The 26,620-nt window shown below is 44.9% G+C and overlaps 1 protein-coding gene across 1 annotated transcript in view; it reads right to left on the bottom strand.

The window, feature by feature from the left end:
* Window positions 1-3,717: 3,717 nt before the first annotated feature.
* The window catches only part of tmem8b (transmembrane protein 8B), a 41,069-nt gene continuing 18,166 nt past the window's right edge, over window positions 3,718-26,620 (bottom strand). Inside the window, exons 7-13 of the mRNA XM_068596214.1 lie at window positions 21,685-21,781; window positions 20,532-20,655; window positions 14,758-14,900; window positions 13,191-13,369; window positions 11,836-11,982; window positions 8,569-8,685; window positions 3,718-4,499 (exon numbers count right to left, since the gene is read on the bottom strand). Coding sequence (XP_068452315.1) covers window positions 4,164-4,499; window positions 8,569-8,685; window positions 11,836-11,982; window positions 13,191-13,369; window positions 14,758-14,900; window positions 20,532-20,655; window positions 21,685-21,781 — 1,143 coding nt within the window. The 3' untranslated portion in view covers window positions 3,718-4,163. The remainder of the gene's footprint in view (window positions 4,500-8,568; window positions 8,686-11,835; window positions 11,983-13,190; window positions 13,370-14,757; window positions 14,901-20,531; window positions 20,656-21,684; window positions 21,782-26,620) is intronic.

The following is a 26,620-nucleotide window of genomic DNA, read 5'->3' as shown; positions in this document are numbered from 1 at the left end:
GCTCCAGAACATCAGCGGTGTCTGTTGGAGTAAAGCCTGTGCTTATCCATCATTATGAAACTTGCTTTTTTGACAGGACACATCTGTCTCCGAACCTTTCTGCAGGTTTAATTAAGAAAATAAATAGTTTGTAGGAGCGTGCATCACTTAGAGCTGGCACTCCTCTCGGGTGAACCTGAATATTCATGAATATGCTCAAAACTGTAGCAGCAATTTGGCGTTTGTCATTTAATGAATGTGTAAAGAATCACACTTAAATATATCCATTTGATGGATCTTGTATATCGCCATAAATACTGTAAAAGTCGGGTTACAAGCAGCTCCCTGCTGTAGCAAGCTAGTGCTGCTGCTAGCTCCCCGCTAGCTGCTACTACTCCCCGCGTCCCCGCTGCCCGAGTCGGGCGTCGAGCCAAGGCTGAACCCGCTACCTTCGGTGGTTGTCCTGGAGCTAGCGAGGAGCTAATGGGCGAGCTAGCAGCAGCAAGCTAGCTGGCTACAACGGAGAGACCCTCCGAAGGTGTTAGCGGCTTGTAACCCGACTTTTACGATAACTCAAAATGTTTTCAAAGACTTTACAAAATATATTTCAGGCCATAGTTTGGGAACAGTGACGTCTCCAGTGTAAGATTATAGTTCATAAAATAACAGTTCTACAGCAACAATATGGGTCCGTAGGCCTGTCCACCACTTTGATCCAGATTGAAACGTCTCAAAACAAATATGCAACGGATTGCCGTTCAATTTTCTTACAGAAACTCATGTTTCCCAGAGGACGGAGACTACTGAATTTGGTGATCGCCCTGTTTCCCTTTAAGCGCTACCGTTAGATCAAAAGTGTTTCGTCTTCGAACAACGAGGCGGACGAAGCGATGCGTAAGGTCGCGAAAAGCCAAATGAGATAAGTAGCAAAATAGTCACATCTCGGCGCTGCGCGTCTGGTCGTATTCGAGCCCTGAAGACGGCAGGATTTATCCAACGGGGGAGAAAAAAAACATCCATGCAAATAAGCCGAGCTGAAATTGCTGGAGTGCTGTGGGTTATGGCGTGTCAGAGTAATAATCCTGTTATAGATGTGTTAGCCAAGAAGCATGAATACAAAGAAGGTATCCTCTCTTTGGTTCTGTGTGTGGTGGAAGTACAGAGATAGCCGCCGTTGAACATTTCAATATCTAACACCTTGTCCTTTTGGTGTAATTTGTCTCATTAAGTGCAGCCACGGGCCTTTCATTCCCACCAAGGGGTGCACGCTCCACTTGGAATATCGAGTCTCTTATCGCACACACTTTCATTATTTCGGCTTTTCATGGAAAGCGTCAGAACAGCGATGGAGAAATTTAACAAAGTAGATTTAACCACTATTTCGTTTTTGCATTTTAACAGCACTTTATTTCTCACTTCAGTGTAAACTGAATCCTTTCAGAAAGCTGTTCCTAAATTATCTGCCTCGAATCACAAAAGGGAAAAGAGACAGTTTGTATTTCTTTTGATGAGAAGAAGAGACTCTCTCCTACGTGGGTTGTACCTTGTTCAGGTTAATACATCATTTTAGATGTAAGAAAATGTATTATGCGAGTAGGATTCAGAAAATTTTAGATAAAAGCAGAATGCAATTCCACTGTCTATTGGTCACATTGCTCCTGTTTCACATTTAGAAACACTACTTAACTGTGGACATCTTATTTCTCCTTCTGGACAGAAAGAGACAGGAAGAAAAGTTAATGTAAGGACTTTAAATACCCCGAAGTGACCTCATTCTATCACTTTCTCAAAGCTCAAGAGAAACATTTGCAGTAAAGAATTGATGCATAATTAGCTCCAGCAGTGGCACTGCTGGTAAAAAATAAGGATTTATTTTAGTTTTTTTCTTTCGCTGAAAATTAATGTGTAGCTGGCAAAACTTGAATTGAAAAATATTGAATAGGTCACTGGAGCAAGGGTGTAGGTGTGTGTGTGTTCATTTTGTGCCACTAGACACTTAAAGGACTGAAATACACTTCTGCGCTTTCTTGCCGACATTGAGATGAGAAGATACATCGGCCTACAACTTCCACGTCTGTCTGCCAGGAGATGATTAGCACGAAAACTAACTATACTCATCAGCCTAAGCCTGAGATGTTAGCATGCTCATAAGTCATACTAAAATGTGAGCGTGCTAACATGTCATACTAAGATGTTAGCATGGCCACAAGACATAGTAAGATGTTAACATGTTCACTCGTCATACTAAGATGTTAGCATGCTCACTCGTCATACTAAGATGTTAGCATGTTCACTCGTCATACTAAAATGTTAGCATGTTCACTCGTCATACTAAAATGTTAGCATGCTCACTTGTCATACTGAGATGTTAGCATGCTCACACGTCATACTAAGATGTTAGCATGTTCACACATCATACTTAGATGTTAGTATGTTCACACGTCATACTAAAATGTTAGCATGCTCACTCGTCATACTAAAATGTTAGCATGCTCACTCGTCATAATAAGATGTTAGCATGTTCACTCGTCATACTGAGATGTTAGCATGCTCACATATCATACTAAGATGGTCAAAACATTTTTACCTGGCTATCCAACTTACTCACTTTTTTATTTTATGCTAAGCTAACGCTTTCTTACGATACGTACTAAACATCAACACACGAGCATCATCATTGTGAGCATGTTGTCGCCTTTGTTCTAGGGTAAGCTATCCCCAGAAGGATGAATTTGCGATCACTTTGACCATGTCTCACCAAATACGTGCAAAGCTAATTACATATCATCACTCTTATCTTGTAATTAGAGTTAATTTTCAAACGTTAACATGCTTGCACGTTAGCATCTATCTTAAGTGCTTCGCATAGCGTAGCCACAGATTGGTGCTTATAAGCGTGATATTGGGTAAACAAGAATTCTTCTGTTTCTCTTTTCTCTGATAATGTGATTGAAAAAGAGCAGGCGTGCACCCGGGATGATAAATAGCGAGGAGCGGCTGATGGAATAAAGGCATAAATCAAAGAGCCGAACACCTCCCTCTTCCCTTATATAAGAGAGAGGCTGCATATCGACAGCGCGCTCTGAAGCTGCGCTCGCACTGCTGCTCTGTGGGAGAATTATTTATCTCTCCCTCTCTTCCTCGCTATTCCTGGGAGACCGCTGCTGTTGACAGCGTCTCATCTCACAGTCTGAGTACCTCATGCCTTCCATTAGGGCACGGATTGCAATGTGACATCTGCGTAGGAGGCGCACTGGTGTTGAAAAGCTTCGAAAGCAGCAGCGATGCCGAGGCAAGAAAGAAAAAACATTTATTGTTTATGAATGTGGTATCACACAGGTCCCGTCAGAAAAAAGGAAACAGGGAGGTGAGGTCTTGGTTTTGAGGTCTCTGGTGATCGTCCCGCCCCTCCCCCCTCTTCGTCTCTTCGTCTCTTCGTCTTCAACAGGCAGCTGGACTTTGGAATTGTTCCCGTCGAGAGGAACAACCTGCACATTCGTGTAAAAGCGATACATTGCGATTGCAAAAGACAGTCTAACATTCCACGTGACGACTAGGATTTACATTTGTGATGTCCACTGTATAGTTTATATTGTTATAAAAATTTACAGAATAACATTTTTTTGTGTCTCAGTGCAAAAAGATATATTCTAAAAGAATTTCAGAAAAGCCGTGCCCTTGATAAATGCCCCCCTCCCTCACTTCTCTCCCTGATCTGTGCCCCTCCCACCCCCCACAGTAAAATAACTGGCCCGTTCACAGGACCCAATAAATAACCAACAGAAGCAGTTTTACAGTCACCGTCAGATAGCAGCAGTGTTTCAGCTTTGACTTTAAATACATATTCACAAACAACAGTGTGCCACTGTACACCCACAATTCTTCAGAACAACTTTAACTATAGATAATAATAATTACAGTTGTATTGCTAGTAATTACCATGACAATAGCAACCCCTGCCCCGCCCCACCCACCCCACCCCCTCCTCAAACAAACAAACGAAAAGAAAGAAAAATGTCCAATGTGTCACATCTGCATTAAAGTATTTACATTGCTTTTTTTGAGTTCTCTGGCTTAATTTCCCGTGTGTGAATTTCCCAAGTAAAAGAAGGCAATGAAGTGTCTCTAAGGTAAAAGGCTGAGTGTGTGTGTGTGTGGGTGAGGGGGGGAGGTAGGGGAGTTTATCAGCTGGTGCAGATGCTGTTGATGGAAATGATGGCGGGGTCCACCAGGCCCAGCTCCTCGTGCTCGTTGACGCACAGCTGATAGCCGCAGCCCCGCCGGCGCTTCAGCGGGGTCACCTTGGTGTCCGACTTGGCGCGGGGCGGCAACAGGAAGCCCACGCTGCCTGCGATCAGCATGTGCCAGATGCTGTGGATGTAGAAGTAATTCTCCTCCGTCTCCACGAAGGCGTAGAGGGCCACGGCCGACGTGGCGATCATAGTGCCCGGGAACAGGAAGAACACCCAGCGCTTCCAGGTCGGCGGGTAGCAGCGCCGCCGCCGGATGGTGCGCACCGTCTGACGAACACATAAAACAATGTTTCAACACATTGATATCTGTTTCTATACTTGGGAGCTGGGAAATGGCCGTGCCATTAAGCCGAAAGAGGGGCGGTCACATGTTGAGTCTCAGAAGGCCAGAATGCGCCAGTTCTGCCTGAACCATCCCTTCATCCAAAGTAGCTTGGGAGGTGCATCTCTTCACCCAAAGGTTGCTTTGCTCTTGCCCCTGCCCTCAAAAAAATGGGCGCTCTGGAACAGAAGGGGATGGCAATGGTGTCGCTTGCACCCTTCTACGTGTCTACATTGACAATTAATGGATTTTAGAGCACAGAAGGAGGCGCCATGTGGCGGCTCGTTGAAGGAGTGGAGTTGGGAGTTTACTGGAAGAAGAGGAATTTTCAGGAAAAAACTGCACAATGACAATAAATTGAAATACTGGGTTCCATTTGTTAACCCAATTTAATGCCATATTTGCCTATATTCAACCACACAGAATCAGATAAACGTGTTTATGTGTCTATGGGAAATAAATTCCACTCGGGTAACAAACACACTCTGAAAGAAGTTAAATCTGTGAACAGTTGGCTCGACACTACCTTGGAGAGCAATTGAGTGCCATATGCTCCGCTAGAAGATACCTTGTGGCGCTACTGTGCTTAAAGTTGAAGGTGTTGAGATCTGGGAGATAACTCTACTTTATGACACCGTCTCAGCTGTTAGAAACAAAAAAAAAGCTAAATGCTCGGTGTTTTCTCCTAACGAGTCTCAAATTAAAAACGATCCTTTCCAATAAACTTTTAGAAGATAAACAGTTGCGAGTCAGAAAACTATTAGGAAACCAAGGGACCCATTCAGCTCAGCAGTTAATTTCCTTTCCAGTTGATCTCAAAGGGTATTTAATGTTCTTCTTTCCCTTAATTTAATGAACACATTTCATGTTATAAGAAGGAAATCGTAGTGGGAGAACACACAGAGAGCAGTTATTCAAAAATGGAGACCGGTGGGATTTGGGGCGAGGGAGTAGCAGTTTGCTGGCTTTGATTGGCGAGAGAGAGAAAGAGAGAGAGAGAGAGAGAGAGAGAGAGAGAGAGAGAGAGAGAGAGAGAGGAGAGAGAGAGAGGGGGGGACTCTTCATGAATCTCCATTGGTTTTTACTGTCTGGCGTTTGCGTTCACGCCTCCTGACGCAGAGTAAAGTCCATCACCATGATCGAAATTCTCCGAAAAAGACGTTTTTAAAATTGGTCACCGTCGGTCGGCGCGTGGGGCTGATTTCTTTGCTCGTTGTCAACACCAGTAAACGCGTACAAGCTGTTTCTGTTTGTTCGGCGCGGAGCTCACGAGCTCGTCCGCGGCGCCGAAAGAAAAGAGGACTCGGACATTTAATCTCATCCCAAACAGCGTTCAGAGAGCGCTTCATTACTGAGCCCGCGCTCTATTTTCATCGGTTCATAAACACTGATTGCTTTCATTCGATTTCTCTTTCTTTCTTTTTCTTTCCCCCCCCCTCCTCCCTCCCAACCAAAACATTTCCATAAAGAATCCCGACGGCACCGTCGAGGGAAATGTGAGGCCCTTGTTCGCCAGATAATTACATGCATTCTGTTTGGTAAAATGGCTCTGATTGAGTTATTGTGCTGGAGGCGTTTTAGGTTAAAGACTCATAATCTATACGAAGCCGAGTGAGGAAGAGACACGGGATGCGTTGCCGCTTGCCACCGGTCTCTTCTGGAGCTGCGTTGTCTTTCCTTTTTCCTCGGTTAAGACAAACAATCGCAGCCCCCGGATGGTCTTTTTCCACTCATTAAATCAGAGACCTCGTTTAGCTCGACGGGCTGGAGATATTCGGCATTGACAGAGTTGAACTTCTCCCCGCTGTCGCCGACGCCTCCGCCAGGCAGCAGATGCCCCCCCGTGCCCTTCACTTGACTGATCTAATTCAGCTGTCTGGGAACGTTCGGGAACGCCGGGGCTTTTTGCATTTGCAGGAACATGACGAGCTGAAATGAAAAGGGGTGGTTGGGAGGGGGGGGGGGGGGGCTCTTGGAGAAAAAATGGCGGCGGTGGCGGCGGCGCAGAGTGCTGCTGTCGAGCCGCTGATGAATTATGAAGTGTCGAGCGATCAAAAAACAATAAAAGAAAAACAAAAATAACAGCAACATTAGCATAAGATCCAAGTGACCTTTTGTAGCGACGTCGCTACGCTAGTTGGCGTGCGGGTTGTTTGTCTTTGTCTTGAAAATTGTAGATATTGTCACAGCGCACCAGACCGTGGTATATTTTAATATTTGTCAAATAGCATACGTCAACAAGCCGTCTATAATTGAGTTACAAAATGTGCCGGAGCCTGAAAGGGAAAGCCAGACGAAGTGGAAGCCGGCGGCGTCGCGTAAAATCTGAAGCGCTGATCGCTTCTCTCCGCGCGATGACACAAAACGTACCGCCTCACAGCTGGGGAGGTTTTAACATGGCGGAGTTAATCAGCGCCTCGTCTTCCTCTGTTTTCCACAGGATCCTCTCAGAGCTGCGACTCCCACACTTTATTCAAAGCGAAGCTTTCTCCGAGGAAACCGCAAAAAAAAAACCTTGTTTTCAAACTCATGTCAGGGGTTTGGTGTTAAAGGCTTTTTTTTTTCTCACTCTCTCTTCCAAGAACCTTGCCTGAAAGACTATTATTTTTTTTATCTTCTCAGTTCAGGGAGCACATTATGACTCGGAGAAGAGTCAGTGCAAGTACAAGCTGACTTATAATGGAACTACAACCCATGACTAATACCCACCTCTGCAAAACTTTTAAAGCCCCCTTTTCCATGCTAATGTAAAGTAGCTTCATTGGTCAGAAAACCACCGGGTTTTTTTTTTCCTTCCCGCCATGCACATGTTCTAGCCCTGAGCTTAAATGATGGATTAAATCCTTTTTACGCCTACTGAGCGCGAGGAACAATGGAGGGACCGCGCTGACACATTTCATCTGCATGTTTCAACAAGCTCGTCTTTCGCGTCAAACACACATTATGTATTAAAATGTCCGCCCTGAGGGCACCGGCTCAAACGCTGCGTTACCAGATGTGCGTGTTGCTGCAGGTTAATTCCACGGTTCAACGTTAGCCGTCGCCGTCAGTCGCCGGTCTCTGACAACGACGTTACTCCGTGTTTAAATCGACAGGAGGAGAGCTAGTAGCGTTAGCATCACAGCTAACGAAGGTCCCGTTCGGTTACATTGCGATGCGTTCAGGGTCCGTTGTAATAACGATGGAAACGTAGTGTTGGTGAGTGAATAAATCCAGTTGTTTGGTGGGTATTAGAGATATTAGACATGAATTATGAGTTTAACCTTTTTAGTCTCAAGCCCCCCAGCGCGTGTTGTGTAATAAAATATGTAATTTTTCCATTTTTAAACCGAACAACAACGTTTTTTGGCTGCATATCTTTGCTAACATGCCAATGCTTTGTTTTATTGTGATTTTTGTTGCATATCCTAATTATTTAGGTTCTAATATTTCCAAAAAAGTGCCTTATTAGCATGTGGGCAGTCGTTAAGTCCCTGAACCGTACAGTTTGAACAACTGGAAAATCGCTCCAAGAGGCATTTTTTGAGGAATCTGGCTCACATCATGCTGGACGTTCATCGTTATAATCAAAATATGGTGTAAAAGCAATTATTTTAAAAATATACATTTCATTCCCCAGAAAATTCTGAAAATAACCAGATAAAATAGCACAAGTATTATAACTCATTTGGAGTTCATACGACTACTCGAACACGGAGGGAACGAGCTTAGCGGATTTTAAACACATCCTACTCGACAAGGTGTGTTGAAATCAATAAAAATACAATATTTCATTTCCTCATCATTTGAATTGTGTGTTTTTATGAAGAAAATAGATCATCAATGATCAGCAATTAGTATCGATCCGATGTGATGCATCGCACCGCTCGAGGGTCGCGACCTTTAATCGAGCGATCGACTCGCGGCCGCACGTGTCTGCCGGCCGCGAGTCGAATTAAACCCCCGAAGGAATGAAGCCAGTTCAAGCTCCGGGGCGAGTGTCTCCTCGTGCAGCTCCTTTCCTTGTTTCCTTACCCAGGCCACGGCCATGATGCCCAGGGCGAACAGGCTCGGGCCCAGCAGGTTCCAGAGGCCGTGGCGGTCCAGCTGCAGCGCCATGGACAGAGACATCGCGCCCAGCAGGTACAGCACCTGGACAGGAAGCACACGGGTCAATGGCAGCGCTCCAGGAAACACCGATCACACCCACTGGAAAAAAAGGAAGGACGGCGTTCACGTCGCTGCTTTTGGAGAAGAAGAAACACTTAAAAAAAACTAATTTACTCAAAAAAAACTGGTATTTGTGGAAGTAGTTTATTTATTTATTCTAGTTCTGCTCTTCCTGAACCAGCGTCTGGCTTCCTGCAGCGGACCACAGGCGGAGGAGTGGGCGGGTGCGAGTCGGTTCATCTAGGTCGAGAAAACGTTTGGTGCAAGTCACCATGGTAACGCACAAGAAACTACAGCGTTTCGTTAAAAAAAAATAAAAAATATCCAATTGCCAACTGGGCCGGACGGGAGATATTCTGTGTTTGTCCTGTTATCAAGCAAGACCTTTGAATGCATCGTATTCCTGCAGCGCCAAGAAGCGTTATGGAGCATTATGGAGCTCTATTGTTGCATTATGGAGCGTTATGGAGCTCTATTGTTGCATCTTGGAGCGTTATGGAGCATTATGGAGCGTTATGGAGCATTATGGAGCGTTATGGAGCATTATGGAGCGTTATGGAGCTCCATTGTTGCGTCTTGGAGCATTATGAAGCGTTATGGAGCTCCATTGTTGCGTCTTGGAGCGTTATGGAGCGTTATGGAGCATTATGGAGCATTATGGAGCGTTATGGAGCGTTATGAGCATTATGGAGCGTTATGGAGCGTTATGAGCATTATGGAGCGTTATGGAGCTCTATTGTTGCATCTTGGAGCATTATGAAGCGTTATGGAGCTCCATTGTTGCGTCTTGGAGCGTTATGGAGCGTTATGGAGCATTATGGAGCATTATGGAGCGTTATGGAGCGTTATGAGCATTATGGAGCGTTATGGAGCGTTATGAGCATTATGGAGCGTTATGGAGCGTTATGGAGCTCCATTGTTGCGTCTTGGAGCGTTATGGAGCGCCACAGAGCGCCAAGGAGTGTATTGGAGCATATTTGAGCGCCATTGAAGCGTCAAGGAGCGCCATGGAGCTCCATTGTTGCGTCTCGAAGCGTCTTGGAGCGTTATGCAGCGTTATGGAGTGTTATGAAGCGTTATGCAGCGTTATGCAGCGTTATGGAGTGTTATGGATCGTTATGGAGCTCCATTGTTGCATTATGAAGCGTTATGCACCGTTATGGAGCGTTATGGAGCTCCACTGTTGCGCCAAAGATTTAAAAAACTCTGGTCAGTGAGCCACATTGTTGGGTGACGCGTTCCTCCATGACTATAACTATAGAAGAGCACCGTGTATCATTCCGCCTCAGAAAATAGTCCTCAACAAACGCACAATTTAGTCCAGTTTGATGAGGACAAAGCGGCGCAGAGTGAAGGAGCTCAGATGAAAACAAGACGGTAAACACCGACGTCCTCTGCAGGAGCGCTCGGGTCGGGAACGTCCTCATCCTGCAACGTGAAACTGAAACTACATGCTGTCGGTTTAAGGTATCAGTGGGCGAGCACGGTGCAGAGAGAGAGAGAGAGGGAAAAAGAAAACACTGACAATAGAGACGCGAGCTATAAATAATGTCAGGTTAGCTGTTTGTTTTTTCTTCTTTCTTCCAAGCGCACAATTTGACACAAAGCCACGAGATATGAAAGAAATAAAGTGAGAGCAGGAAAGAAAAATCAATACGCGGCGCAAGCTCCTGGGAGAAGTTAAGCCTCTGCAGGAAGCCCGAGGTCTGGAAGGGGAGGAGCAACGAGAGGAGCAACGGGAGGAGCAACGGGAGGAGCAACGGGAGGAGCAACGGGAGGAGCAATTGGGGGATTGTTTGGGACGACCTCACGCTGAAGGGGAACGCCGCTAATTGGCGGAGGAGAGCGGCGGCGCGGTGCAGCCCGAGGACTCAGATGCAGTCATCAGTCATGCTGCAACCGCTGGATCACACACACACACACACACACACACACACACACACACACACACGCACACACACACATACGCGTGTGATTAGCTGGAGCTCTCGGTGAGGACAACGGTATCATAACTGCTCAGGAGAAGAGGGCCAAAGAGACAGAGATGAGTGGGAATTATAAAAAAATGAAAATAAAAATGCAATTATCCTGTTAAATCGACCTTCAGCAGGTCGAGATAAACTAATCCACAAAAGCAACACACAAAAAAAAGTCCTCGCAAGAAATCCTGCTTACACATGTGAGAGGACTTCTTAACCTTTAGGAGGAGCTAAAGTCATACACACACACACACACACACACACACACACACACACACACACACACACACACACACACACACACACACACACACTCTATCTCGGCCCCCTGGGTCCTTCACCCTCTACCGTGGCTGCGGTCATGGACTTTCAACAAACACACACACACACACACACACAAATACCACATCTCTCTCTCTTCCTAGTACACACACACACACACACACACACACACACACACACACACAAACACACACTGCCTCTCTCTCTTTTCAGTACACAAACACACAAACAAACAAACACACCCAGAAATACCACCTCTCTCTCTCTCTCTTTTCCTAGTACACACACACACCACCGCCTTTCTCTCTCTCTCTCCCTCTCCCTAGTACATATACACACACACACACACACACACACACACACAAAACACAGCCTCTCTCTCTCCAGTACACACACACAAACAAACAAACACACCCAGAAATACCACCTCTCTCTCTCTGCCTTGTACACACACACCGCCTCTCTCTCTCCAGTACACAAACACACAAACACACACACACACACACACACACCGCTCCACTTGCCAGTCCTGACATGTGCGATTTGATTAGTGTCTGCGTTCTGCAACGCTCAGCAAAAAAAATGAAACTCTGGAGGACAGCAGATGTTCGTGTACTCGTCCTCCCTCCCACCACTCCGCCTCGTTTATACACACACACACACACACACACACACGCCCCATCTTGGCGTGCAGCCATGGAGTGACCCGGGGAGAAGCTGCACCTGTTAGTGTTCACGCGGCGTGTCAACACCCCCCTCGTTCATCTTCATTGATCTTCTGATTATGATTAAAAAAAACAAAATGGAGGGCGGACGCGGTGTCTCCCGGCGCCGCTCCTCGGTCCGCCGTCGCCTTGGAGGATGGTCCTACCTGCTTGATGATGGACTTCAGCCGGGCCATGGCGATGACGGTGACCCACACCGACATGAGCGAGCCCAGGAAGTCGCAGAACTGCAGCACGTCGTACTCCATGATGCAGAAGACCACGATGCCCGGCTGGTCGCAGGCGTGGTAGAACTGGGAACGAAAGCGCCGGTGAAGTCACCGCTCAGTCATTGTTGCTAGCTCGACAGCTAACGCGCTAACACGCTAACGCTAGTGTGTGACAAGCGGCCGGTCGGCGGCTCTCAGACGGTGACGGATCTCTCTGGGTTTTGGTCTAAAATTAGCCACGAAACCGGTCGTCACTTTGTGGTTTCTTTGCCTTTGATCAATTCTTACATTTCAGATCTTTTAAAGCAAACAGTAGTACAAATTTAAATATATAAATATTCAATTTTTCTAATTTTTAAGCGACTACACAAACCTTAGACGTCTGGTGTCTTCAGAGGGCTCAACTCCAGAAAACCAGAACATATCCCTCTCTTGTCTTTAAACATTTGCCAATTTATTGTTTTACTATATATATATATATATCTATATACATATAGATATATATATATATACACACATATATAATTCTAGCAGCGATGTTTGTTGCAGAGGAAGTGGCAACCGTTCGCGTTTGTATCCAAACGAAACAAACTCTTATTTTTGGGGTCAATTCTTAAGGTGCGTTCACACCAAAAGCGTTACGAATATTCTCAACGCTTTTTTGTCTGATTTTACTCGCTCAACTTTAAGTGGTTAATTAGCTTTTTTCGCAACCATTCGCGGCAGAAAGAGGGCGCGGTACGTTACCCCAAGTTAGCAGCACATAGCCTCACTAGCTAACCTAAACTGTCTCAGTCTCGCGGCAGAAAGGAGGGCGCGGCTACGGTACCTTAAGTTAGCAGCACATAGCCTCACTAGCTAACCTAAACTGACTTGGTCTCACGGCAGGAAAGGGGCGTAGCTACGTTACCCAAAGTTAGCAGCACATAGCCTCACTAGCTAACCTAAACTGTCTCGGTCTCGCAGCAGAAAGGGGGCGCGGCTACGTTACCTCAAGTTAGCAGCACATAGCCTCACTAGCTAACCTAAACTGTCTCGGTCTCACAGCAGAAAGGGGGCGTGGCTACGTTACCCCATGTTGAATTCTGCTACAACTCTGCTTTCGCAGCTCGGCATCGGGGGAAAAAACAAAAAAGCGAATATTCGCAACGCTTTTTCGCTTCATTCGCATCTGTGCGTTGACCTCACATGAAATCTACTCCTCTATTCCGCAACTCTTTCATCGTGAACGCGGCATTAATGAAAAGAATATAAAAACAGGACAGAACATGCGCTGCTTGTTTTGAACTCACCGTGGAGAAGAACATGGTGAAGATGTAGACCGAGGCCTCCAGCAGGTAGTGGCTCCGGACGGCGATGGCGACCGGCGGGACGAACATCAGGTTGCTGAGGCAGAGCAGCAACGTGGAGAGCAACTGGAAACTGTAGGAGTAGGCCTCCGAGTTGTCTGTGCATCCCCAGCCATCCCATCCTAACACACACACACACACAGTATTGTACCGTGTGATCATCTAAGAGAGTAAAAATCTAAGAGCTTTATAGGTTTTAAGAGAAGTTGAAGCAGTTTTCCGACTTCCTGTATCTCGAAATACACTTTTCAGAAAAGGTCTTGAAGGAAATCTCCTGTGGATGAATCCGTCAGTTTCAAAAAGCTCATCCTCCCTCCTTCTCAGAGTTTAACAGTGCCTCTTAAAATGCATAAAATATTTATCTTTCAACAAGATAAACGCGTCGTCGGTCCTCCCATGCACACAGACGTTCCTCTGTGGCAAAACAACAACAACAACAAAAAGCAGATATGTGTGAAGTCGTTTTGCGCCGTAAATAACGGCGGCTTCCCGGCGTGAACTCCCTCCTGTGTTTAAACGCCCCCCCGCCTCGCCACTCCAATTGGATCCTTATCAAGTGGAGGATTGGATGAGACGGCGCAAATTAAATATTCGTGAGCGCCGTTGAACCGGGATGGAGGAGGGAAGGAGGGGGGTATTGAGGGGAGGGGGGGGGGGCAAGGGCAAGAGCTGAATGCAAAGCGCCTGCCAGGAAGCAGTCACACATAGGAGGTATGACAATGGATTTAACTGAAGAGAAAAGCAGCTCTGATAAAAGGAGATCAAAGGCAGGTTTTTCTTTTTTTTGAAAGGCCCTCGGAGGACATGCTTTGTTTAGTTTCATAAGCTCATCTTTTATTGAAAAGCTGCTGGTAATTAAGAGCGTGTTTTTTTTTTTGTGGGCTTTTATGCGAGGAGGATTAATACCGGAGGAGCCGTGTGTGCAACGTACGGCACAATCGCCGGCATCGCCAGCTCGACTTGGGGAGGAAGGAGGCCTCAGCGGCTCAGAGGATCGCTGGTTCGACGCCGGTCCACGTCGTCGTGTCCTTGAGCAAGACGCTGAACCCTGAACGGCTCCTCGTCGCTGTGTCTACGAGCAAAACTGTGGCTTTTTGATAAAAGCGTCAGCTGGGTGTAACGCCACCTTGCTCTCCTCTCGTTGTCACTCTGCGTGACGCCTTTTACATCAAATTACAAAAATCCTTTGCACCAACGATGACCCAGTTTCCTCACAAGATGTTCTTGTATGCGAAAAAAAAGCTTTTTTTGTTGGTGCTAATTAGTAATTACTGATTGATAATTAAAAGGCGTCGTTGAGTTCACACCACATTTGTACAATTATTCCTCCCCTTCTACTCGAAACCTTCCTGCTTTGCTGGTGTTGTGAGCGAGAACCAGAATATAATCGGACGTTTAAAATAGGGTCAAAAGACGTCAAATGGACTCTGCAAATCTGGATTTAGAATCGCATTTCAACAAAAACGAACAAAGACATCGCGATTAGAGGCTGCGGGAGCGGCTCGCGTACCTGCTTTGCACTCGCAGGCGGCGTAAAGGTAGTTGTTGGTGCGCAGGAGCTTGCACTGCCCGTACGCCCCGCAGTCGTTGATGCACGGCGTCAGGTACGCGCGCATGTACACCTCGGCGGTGACGTTGGCGCACGCCTCGAATCTGTGGAAGAAAAAAAGTTCTGAACGTTAGATTGAGGCGATCGTGGGCATCAGCAGCCAGGGGATTTAGCCAATGAAAAGGCTTTTTTTACAGAGGTATTTTTGATGGATTGCCATGAGACATTCGGCTATTTGCAAGACGACAGAACCTAAAAGACTTTGAGGCGATCCCCCTGACATTTCCTCTAGTGTGACCACAAGGTCAAAATCGGTGGTTTTGTTTGATATTTTGACAACTGTTCAATGGATTTCAAGGTTTATTTATCTAGGAAAGCCTCATTGAGATTAAAAAAGAGTGCCCTGGCCAAGACTGCAGTCACACATAGTTTCAACAAAGTTTCAGACACACAAATAAAACAGCGACAGAACATTTTTGGATCACAGCATGATACATAACTCCTCATATTAGAGTCCACACAGGTGCACATTGCTTATTTAAAAAACATCTACAACCAGATAAACCTTCCTCCAATTCGTTCAATCTATTTTTAAAAAACACAGGGACAAAGCTCCCATAGCCAAAGATTTGCTATATCCCATAGCAAATCAGTCTGCAGCAGGTTCCAAGCCGCAGGAGCCGCAAACCTAAAACCCCTTTCACATAAACAGGATTTCCATTACATATCCATGCAGCCCCCCCCCCCACACTCTCCTCGCTGTTTATCTCGCATCTTCATCAGCCCAAAATACTTCAGACGCCGCCAAACTAATCGCATTCAGCTTCGCGTAACCTAAGCATTTCATGCTAATTAGCGAAGGTTGCTAATGTGCTAAATTAAGGCGGTGAACACGGTTCACATTCTACTCGGCGAGCGTCGAACACCGGGAGCGCGTTGGTACGCCGACTTCATTGCTGCCACATTACGGCGTCACAGAGTCAGTCGGTGTGACTGTCGACTCGGTCCTTGTTGATTTAATTGCTCCGGCACTACAGAGATCAAAAGGCCATTTTAGGGTTGTCAGAATTCAACTTTACTTCTGTCACGCTTGTGCACTCTCCAGAAGCAATTACGCAAGTAATCGTTCCCCCAAACGACGCCGGTGCTTTATGTAAGACTGTGAGAGCTGCTCGAGCTCTGCTGCCATACTGTAACGTTCGTTCGTTCTCTTTGTTGAACTCTCGCTGAGTCCCCGCCCTCGAACACAAAGCGTTTCTAAGTGACGGCCCGCGGAGCTAACGCTAACGTCAGCAGGGTAATGTTAGCATATCGTTAACTGGCGTTAACGCTACGCGAGCTACCGAAATGTCAACGCATGCTGCTTTTGCCTTTTAATGGTTTCAAGAGTGGATAAAAACCTGTGAACTGTGAAGTGGTGGTTCACGTTCACGCTGTGATCTGCAGCTTTAGCTTCTAGCTTTATCTGTTTTTCGCGTTTCACAAACGTTTCTAAGTAACAACCTGTGGAGCTAACGCTAATGTTAGCACATTGTTAGCCGGTGTTAACACTACGCGAGCTACCGAATGTCAACGCATGGCGCTTTTTAACAACCTGTGGCGCTAACGTCAGCAGGGTACGTTAGCACATCGCTAACCGGCGTGGTGGTTCACGTTCACGCTGCGATCTGCAGCTTTAGCTTCTAGCTTTATCTGTTTTTCGCGTTTCACAAAGGTAACAACCTGTGGAGCTAACGCTAATGTTAGCACATTGTTAGCCAGCGTTAACACTACGCGAGCTACTGAAGGGGAATCGAATGTCAACGCATGGCGCTTTTTAACAACCTGTGGCGCTAACGTCAGCAGGGTACGTTAGCACACCGCTAACCGGCGTGGTGGTTCACGTTCACGCTGTGATCTGCAGCTTTAGCTTCTAGCTTGATCTGTTTTTCACATTTCACAAGCGTTTCTAAGTAACAACCTGTGGAACTGACGCTAACGTTAGCGCATCGTTAGCCGGCGTTAACACTACGCGAGCTACCGAAGGGGAATCGAATGTCAACGCATGGCGCTTTTTAACAACCTGTGGCGCTAACGTCAGCAGGGTACGTTAGCACACCGCTAACCGGCGTGGTGGTTCACGTTCACGCTGTGATCTGCAGCTTTAGCTTCTAGCTTTATCTTTTTAGTCTGTTTTCACCACTGAATCACTTTGACGTCCCGGATATGTTCTTCAAACGAATATTATAGATCATTCTGTCTGCTTCTCCCCGACATTCCTTTTATATTTCCCTCCCATCCAAAAAAAAGAAAGCGTGCAGTAGTGACAGTGTGGGCTGCATGGTAGCTCAGACATCTTCAAGGAGTCGCAGCGGGGGGGCTCAGCAAAAGGTAAAGTACATTAGGTAACCCACGCGCTAATAGAAATGTATTGACGTCCCCTGTTTTATGTTTCTAAAGAACCTTTCAAATAAAAGGCTGAATTGTTTGGGCATTTTCACGATAGTGCTCGTTGTTATAAGCTAACTGCAGCCAACAGCTGCACATGGACTTACATGTATAATGAGTTCATCTTTGATACTATTTGATAACGACAAAAACTTCCAATATCGCGCTCGCGTCGTATCTTTCCTAATTGTTGGGGCTACAATCTTCCGAGAATGAAACATATCAAATATGCTTCTTTGCTTTTCCCCCGCAGAACGTATTTCTTAATTGGCACAGCTGCTCGCTTCTTCATCTTCAAGTTGCATCGTTCAACTTAATTGCAGCCTTGAAGAGCAGCTACCGTTCACGGCGCCTCTTTTCTCCTCCAACAAGACCGGATTAATTCAGCGCGTATATATACATTTTTCTGGAAATCTAATAAAACGCACAGCGACGTGACCGTTTTTCCACATTCACATAACTCGGCAATGCTCTGGTGTGAGGACGTGTCCCACACCATCTGTTATTATTTGTTTTTCCAATTCAATTGAAAAGTCTCAAGTGGCCGGTGGAAGAAGAAGAAAAAAACAACAATCTGCTTAATTTCATTCTGTTCACATATTCGTGTCATTAAGGGTTCGGCAAAAACAGCTCAATCTGCTGAATAGCTAAATCTTAAGAACTTGCGTCGGACAACTTAATGGAAAAACTTTACCCCGCTTCCCTTTGAGACATTTCTCATGTAGACTTTAAACAACCCTCAGAGCGAGAGAGAGAGAGAGATTGCACTCATCTGTAAAATAAACTGCGCATTATGTTGGTTAGAACAACAGAGTTAACAATATATTTTACAGAAATGAAAAGTTAAAAGTCGTGCCCGACATAAAACCCGCCTCTTATCTTGCGGACGCGATGCATCCCGTCATGGTTCACATTCATTTCCGGGACTTTTCTAAACTAATATGACATCCAGAGACTCGATGAACCAATGTGACGTCTGATTCAAAGGACATTCAACGTGAACATTCAAATGCTTAGAATGAAAAGCTTGAACACCAAAACAGCAACAAACTACTTACAAATATAGACTGAACTAAACCTAAATGTTCAGAGTTAGTCAAGTTTGCTTGATTGTGTTTACTGCCACTGACTCTTGATATTTTCGCCCCTTTACCAGTGATATTAACAAGGCTAGTTTATTTAATTGTGATAGTTTTGAACATTTTGGAGATGCTAAAAGAGACGGCTTAAAGCAAACCTGCAATCACGAGTAATCATGCTACTTCATCAATGCCACTGCCTTTAAAAACACTCTCATCTTTGTCATGTGTTTATGTATTTTGTTGTTTTGTATTGCATTGTGTTGCATTATGCTGGTCAGTGTTGTACTATAGTGTTTGCTGTTGAGTTGTTTTGATAATATTAGCTCACTAAATTGTCACAACCTGCACAGGGACTACGGGTGAAGATTAGCTCTCGAGCTAACTCTAGGTGAGTTAACATTGAGCTGATATTCCTGGTTGATAAATAAATGACACCTAGTGAGAGCGACTGCAACATAAGTGAACATTTCATGCCAATGCATCACAATGCAGCAGTGCTCGCAAAGTAAAAAGACACCGTTAGCTAGTACTTAAACAGTGTTTTGGGCTCACATTCATTGTTTTGACTCACGCTTCCACATTCGTTATCATCCACCTCTCTCAACATCGCACAACACAGATCTGAAACCATTACTTTGCAGGCAAAAACAAGCTAGCAAGTTAATTTAAGTTAACACTTCATGTTGTGGTCCGTTTTACCATAACAATGCCAGTTTGAAGAGGCAATGCTAGCCAAGTAAAAAAGCACCGTTAGCTAGTATTTAAACAGAGTTTTGATCCCCATTCATTATCTATTAGCAAAAACAAGCTAACAAGTCACCTTTAGCAACTGGACCAAATATTGCTCATCTATTATTCAACCGTTTAAAACAAGTTATCCAACCTGTGACGAGGCTTAGCGGTGTTTTCACGACATTTCCACAAAATGACCAAAAGCAGCCTGAACAAAACACTCGCACATAAACAACCATTAAAGAAACGTTCACATCATCCTGAACATAACTTTCGCATGACAACGTTTTGTCTGTTTCGAGGGAGCTCCGGTAGGAAAAAAAAAATCATTTCCAAGGACAACGTGAGATTTTCTAGGACATTTGACTATTGCCTCTAATTTTCCATCTGATTTCATTGACTGGAAAATTGGTTTTTGCAGAGGCAGTGAGGGGAAGCTGCAAAACCGGCTTTGTGAATCTCAAAATCTAACCCTCTTCCGTGTCATACGCTGTAGGTGTGCCGCACCATGGGCACATTTATGAAGCCAATCCCAAAATAATCTGCCAGGTGACAGATGGGCGATAACGTGGCTGAATGAGGGCGGCAGCTCGGTTTAAACGGTGAGTATGGAGTCTTCATTAGAGCACTGAATTATTCATGGTGGTAAATAAACTAGTGATTGTTATACAAAAGATGTATTTTAAGAAATAGTCAGAGACCTATTTTGCCATTGTCTTCCTGTAATTGACAGCAAATATTGTCTCACGGTGGTTGCTTTGGGGCACTGGGGCCGCGACGAAAAAAAATGATTATGAGACTGTCAGAAATGTGTGAATAACAGTCACTCAAATTGTTTTAATGAATTTCAACTTGTAAATAATGTTTCGGAGACTTCCTGCGTTGACGTCTCCAGAGCAAACAATTCACACCATTGTTTCTATCTTATATGAATATACTTATTGGCTTTCTTGCCAAACGTTAAGTTGGCAAACGTTGTTGGCAGGAAATTACTCTCCGTACCGGCACCATTGAACGCAGCACGTGCGCGCTAGTTGGCCGTCTTTGTGGTGTGTTCAGGTGCGTCATTTAATCGAGACGCTTGCATCGTGAGGCAAGGCGACAGTCTGGTTTTACCGCCAGTTCTTTAATGTTAGATGTTTGGTGCTTACGGTGCTTCACACGAGAAGATTTAAAACCATTCTTATGTCTGTGTGTTAAATACGGAGCTACCGCCAACAGTTGGCTAACTTAGCTTAGCATAAAACTGGAAACAATGAGCTGTTTTGGCACTTTCCGGCCTTTAGAAAGAGACTTAGCTAGATGTTTGAAAATCTTTATGCTAAGCTAAGTTAGCTGGCTGCCGGTAAGTGCTTTAAATTTGCCACGACAATGGCATTGGACGTCAAAAAAGGCGATTTGAATAAACAAAAAAATTGCCCAGCATTTTTATCTTGAGGGAAGTTCTCCGGAGCATTCAGGTTATTAATGCAGGAGCGGCATCGCCTGTCTTACCCGTGTTCGGTGGCACATAGAGAGCGAAGACTGAGGTACCAGGTGCCGGTTTGCGGGTAGGGAATCCTCAACTTGGTGATATTAGCGGAGGCGTTCACGGCGAGGGAAAACCCGGCGAACGATTCTGCAAACAGGAGGAAAACGTTATCAGAGAGTTGTCAACAAGAGCGGATTATATTCTTGAGAGAAAGTTTACTTTTCTGATATTTCTGAACTACCAACAGTTGAAAATACTTAAAGAAGTTGAAGTGTGAAATTGTAAGTGCTGAAGGGACTTCAAGATTCACTTGGAAGTCGTGCTAGTGCTAGTTCAAGTGATGACAGTAAAACGTGATGTCAGTTGAAGTGTTGGCCGACTTTCAAGCAAAACAGGTGGAGTGTGGGAATAGTCGAAGTTCTGGGAGTCGAGAGGCGCTGGAGAAGTTGTTTGGTTTGCTCAAAGGACGAGCCTCGAGGGTCGTCTCACCAGCATGCTAATGCTAATGACGCGAGCATCCACACTGATGAGCGATACGGTTCTGTACACAAAGCGCCAACCATCTGTCCACTTCATCAGGACATCGTCACTTAGAAAAGTTTAGAATACGCAAAAAAACACGAAGGGCCTAGTACTTGTACACCCTCAAATGATTCAAACACATGTGCATAGGTTTTTTTTCCAGTTTTTACTGCAGATACATTCGTAAAAAACAGAAAAATATAAATAGTACGAATGTAAGTACTTGAGAATACGAAAGTGTTTGTTTCTCACGTTGGTGGATTAGTAAAATGATCTGTGAACATGTTCTCCATCAGTAATGAAGTGTCCTCCTGTGACGCAAAGACAAACATATGGAAGCCCATTCCCGGCACACAAAAAAAAGAATTAGGACCAAAAATAAAAAATAAAAAATTCGGAGCTACAAAAATAAATAAAAAAATTAGGGACAAAAAAAGGAGGACAAAAAAAAATTAAAAAAAAAAAAAATTAGGACCCAAAAAAAAGGGCCAATAAAAAAAATAAAAAAAATTAGGGACAAAAAAAAGGACCAAAAAAAATTAAATAAATTAGGACGACCCCAAAACAAATGGCCAATAATAATAAAAAATGTATAAAAAAATTTCGTTGACAAAAATATCGGGGTACATTTTGACAAAAATATATTTGACGTACCTGATTCACATTTGAGGGAGGAGTTTTCCCTCAAGAAGAGCGGCGTCCCGTGGGTCAGGCAGCCGAACACAGTGACGTTAGCTCCTCTCAGCGTGGTCTGCCGGGGAGGTGAAACACAAACACGCGTCAGTCATCATTCGACCATCCGATCGACCGGTCGGCCATCTTTTAAACTTTAAAAAAAAGTCACACATCAAGTGAAACTGTTCCCGCCCTCTGTCTGCCCGAAGGCACCTCGACAGAGATGCCGGCAGTTTATCTCCTTAAAGCATCAATTATACATTAACGTGCTGAGGCGTTTAAGGAGAAAGAAGAAGGAAAAAAAAAAAGATCCAGGGGAATTATTCGAGCGATGGGAGCCGCATACGCTTACACAAATTGGCTCACTCCGCAGAGAGGTGAAAGGAGACCACGATGCAATTAGGTGAATAAGTAAAAAGGACAACGGGAGTGCAAATAACGGCGAGCAATCAATTACAGCGCGTGTTAATAAAGTATCCGTGTGCACTCGGGCGTCACATTTGACGCTCTGTCAAGTTTTCTAAATTCTCTCCTAATCTATTCACAGCACCTCTGTGTTTGGGAACGGAGGAGCTGAACTTGCAAACCTTGTAAAAGTAATTTTCTCGGTTAAAAAAAAACCCAACACCAACGAAAAGAAAACTTTTGGAGAACAAGATGCAGCACATTAGACATCCGTTTGCTTGGTGTCCAGAGGGAGATGCGCTTCGTGGTAGGGAGGATAACCTCTTGAATGAATAAAATCTCCATCGCCGCCCCTCCTGCAGCACAAAATGAGTTTAATGTATATGCAGGGAGTTGGCAAAGTTGTTGATTAATGCAATGACTCAACAAACACTTTGCCAGGTGCTGAGATTTCAGGCCTCCTAAACTCGCCATCTGGCCCGTTCTCTCCTGGTAGTAAGACTCAAATCACGCCCACTGGCACTTCCAACAGAGTCCCTCCCAACCTCTTTTTTTGTGTTCGTCCTCGACTCTGCCGTACAGTTTGCAGGATGAAGGACTGAGCGGAGACACACTCGTGGATGAATTACCAGCTGGACAGAAAACCGAGCCCAGGGGGCTCTCGAGGGAACCGGCGCCGTCGCCTCCTCGCAAAGTCGCTTTCTTCGTAGAAAGTTATTAACATTTTCGGTTTGGAAGTGCTCGAACCGGCGACCTCGTGGTTTCAGGACGACCACGTATCACCCACGAGCTACAGCCGCCTCCAGGATAGAAGTAGAAGGGACATTTTGGTTCGAATTAACATGCTGGTTCAGTGTGGCAGCCATTTTGACTGGCTTTGCGTTCGCCGCAGGCGGGTGAAGTCGCGAACAAACCCACTGAGGTTTTTACTGGTGAAAACTAAAACGAAAAGTGAAGCGGTAACGTTACAAAGCGCAGGGAGCAAAGAAGTCAAATTTACCAACTTGGGGCTTCATCCGCACACAATGCTGCGACCAGTGTAGCATGGCGGAGTTAGCGCGATGCTACGCCGGCTATGTTACATTAGCAACAGCAACCTTACATGTGTGAGGACACGAGTTCACGGCTCTGCCACTGTGACTCAGTTGCTGATCGTCTGATTGAAGGACGACCCCTTGATTGTCCTTTAATAAGAGGATCGGTGGTTCAATACCCGGCTACGCTAGCCCATGTCCTTAGACGAGACACTTTGCTCCCGTAGGCTGAGCTTGCGGTGTATGAATGGGTGTAAACGTCATAGTTATTTCTGATGGGCATGAGGGTTGAATGACATCCAGAAAAGCACTACACAGGTACAAGTCTACCACTTATCATTTAATGCTACGCTAGGCCGGTGAGCGCTGGGTCCAAACACTTCATGGCCTCCCTGACGTGCGTCACCATGACCACGAACAGCAACTGCCACTTTTCTTTTGCAGCCGTCAAAATGACCACAGAAAACAGAGCAATGTCCGTTTTTCCTCGACTGTTTCCACTAGCGATCCTCTGACTTTCTCTCCAGCGTCACCGCGAGGTTGACGTTCGTGGTTCAGAATGATATATCGACCACTATTAAATGGATCGGGGTGCAATTTACAACAGATACTGACAGCCAATATAGGATGACTTCACAAGCAGAGGCCCTTCAGGTCCTAAATGCATTATATCAGCTTATTCTGATGTTTAAATGCACTTGGACAGCTGTGAAGAGAGGCAGGTCACTGAAAAAGTGAAAGTGTCTCATTTAGAAAATACCTTTTTTTACGCTTGTGTGTATATTTATTAAATTCAGTATGATTTAGAAAAGGAAAGCACCTTTAATGGCACATTTTGACAAGTATTTCTGTTTGGATTACTGACTGGAGATTGGCGACTCCTCTGACTTTCCTTCCAACACCCCACAGGTCTAAGTTTAGTCGGTGTTATATCTCAACAACTTGGCCCAGACGGTGTTCACTTGATGACGTCAGTGATGCTGTGACTTTTTCTTTCTGTGTTATCTCGTCCTTAATCCTCTTAGTTGACGCCACAATACTGTGTCCAAGTCATTTTCTATAGACTTCACCCAGCCGTCCAATCACAGTGAAGGAAAAATTGGCGCAAATAGCCTCCCACAAAGACGTGATCAAAAGTGTTTTTAAATATGCTTTTATTGTGGTAATATTGTGTGTTATGCAGACTTTACGGTGTCCTCGTGCCTGAAGCAAAGAACCAAACCTCGTCCTCAAAATCTCCTTTGTCACATTGATGTCCAAAGATAGTTTCTACTTTTTGCCGAACTTTTTTTTTCACTTCCGCAGACATTGCTTGTGAAAACAACCAGGCGCAACCAACGCTCTGGCAAAATAGCTTTGGATGACAACCCTCATACTTCAGCTGCATTCAATGAAATATAATAGTTCAGTTAAGCTCAACCTTCAGCTCGAGGATTCCCAACATCCCCCACATCGATGTAGAAAGGCAGTTCTTTCCCTTTTGCCAAACGTTTTTTACCTCCGCAGACATCGCGTGTGAAAACAACCAGGCGCAACCAACGCTCTCGCAAAATTGCTTTGGAGGACAACCCCCGCGCTTCAGCTGCATTCAATAAAATATTAAAGGTTAGCAGTTCATTTAAGCTCAACCTTCAGCTCCAGAATCCCCCACATTCAATCGTTTTTGCTCGCCGCCGCCTCGTTTTATATGAAATGAAGGAAGCGAGACGCTCTCAAGACCGTTTTGTGACGCGTTTGATATTTTTCAAAGCGCTCGTCTGATCCACTCAGAAAGGTTCCTTCGCCTTTTAAACTCCGCCGAGCTGAAATTAAGAGATCTCACAGATATCTTACAGCACGACGTTCCCTCCAGCTGGATGCTGACCTCGGCTTCCTGCCGCTCTTCTTCTTCTGCGCCGTGATTGGAAAAAGGATTTCAATCGCTCTTCTGTCGTCCCGGCATTGCCGTTAATTTATGTCCTTGTTGTGCGAGCGTGCGTCCTATTTTTAAATTCATGCCTGGAATTTGAATGTTCACTTTGTTTAGGGTTTTTTATTTATTGCTGTAACTTGTAAAGCGCTTGGGAACATCGCAGGAGGGGAACATTCACTACATCCATCACGTTTGATATTGTGATTTATACGGCCCCGATCCATTATGCAGCTGTTAGTTGGGATTGTGGACGGTGAGTTGCGGAGGCATAATTCAATCAGGGCTCCTCGCCGTCCTCAAGGTTAACCGCAGCAGCGGAACGACAGCGGGGAAAAAAAAAAGCTTCAGAGCGACGCTCGCGTCAAAACAATCAAAGCGACGAGGGCAGATTTCTGACTTCAACACTCGTGGAAACGCTGCGGAAAGAAGAAGAAAACTTTTTGATGAATGTCGGTTTCGTCTGTGTTGTTTACTCGTGTGATTTTTGCTTCGCTAAATTTCCCAGGAGCATCGGCGATGACATGTGCCAGAATGTGAGAACAGAGAAGAAGCTGGCATGTGCACTGCATGCCGCACATCCCAGTGCACAAACTAATTAAAATAAACTCCAGGATGAGTCATAAATTTGCTCACTAAAATATAAAACTGGACTCATATTGGACCTCACGATAAGGTTTTGTAAACATCTCCTATGAACACATTGATGCAGCTCAAATTAAGCATTTTTTATTTTTTTTAAAAAGACGTTCTCGGATGCCGAGGTTCATAAGTGTCGCGGGAGACACATAAATTATATAAATAATTCAGCATTATGATTTTAAAAAAATAAATAAAACATCATTTGAAGATAAATACATGAACGGGGATGAATAAAATATATTTCCTTTGTTATTTTGTATTGATTTATTTCAACATTTAGTTATTCATAATTGCCACGTCTCCTGTGTGATAACGAGAAATGGTGTCGCACAACTATGCCGGGCTCTTATCCGCTGTGTAAATAAATATTCAAAGAATAAAATAAATACATGTATAAATAAATAAATACAGAAAAACTACACTCTTTATTAATTCAATGCTGTTGGCCGTTTATTTAATAATTTTTTAAGGAACGTTTCAATTTCATAAATACATTTTTAATGTCTCGCGCTCATTTATTCATAGCTTAACTCCCCCTCCTTTACAGTGTATTGCCGTGAGGAAAACGACAATAACATACAAACTGAGCCTGCGTTGATGCTCATCAAACGCTCATCGCAGCGCTGACGGTTTCTTTACCTCTGAAAGATGTAAAGCGATTAAACTGATCCTCCGCCATTCGAGGTAGCTCGTTACAAATATAAAAAAGGTCTTTCCCGGTGGAGGAGCAGACAATCAGCAGCAGCCATTGTCTCCGAAAAGCTCCTGCAAATCTGCCCGAGTTCCCCCACCGGCAGCGTCTGACTGGATGCAACGCTGGTGACGGATCGTCGCTGAGGGGTTAGAGGGGCTGTAATGTGTCCGCTGATTAAAACAGCACGACAAGTCTCTCTGATGAAGACATCTCGGAAAGCGACAATCCCAC

This window comes from Clinocottus analis, unplaced genomic scaffold (assembly GCF_023055335.1).
Source record: "Clinocottus analis isolate CAN_PGR_092001 unplaced genomic scaffold, fCliAna1.0.p SCAF_35, whole genome shotgun sequence".
NCBI lineage: Eukaryota > Metazoa > Chordata > Actinopteri > Perciformes > Cottidae > Clinocottus > Clinocottus analis.
This window is presented reverse-complemented; position numbering and strand designations above follow the sequence as displayed.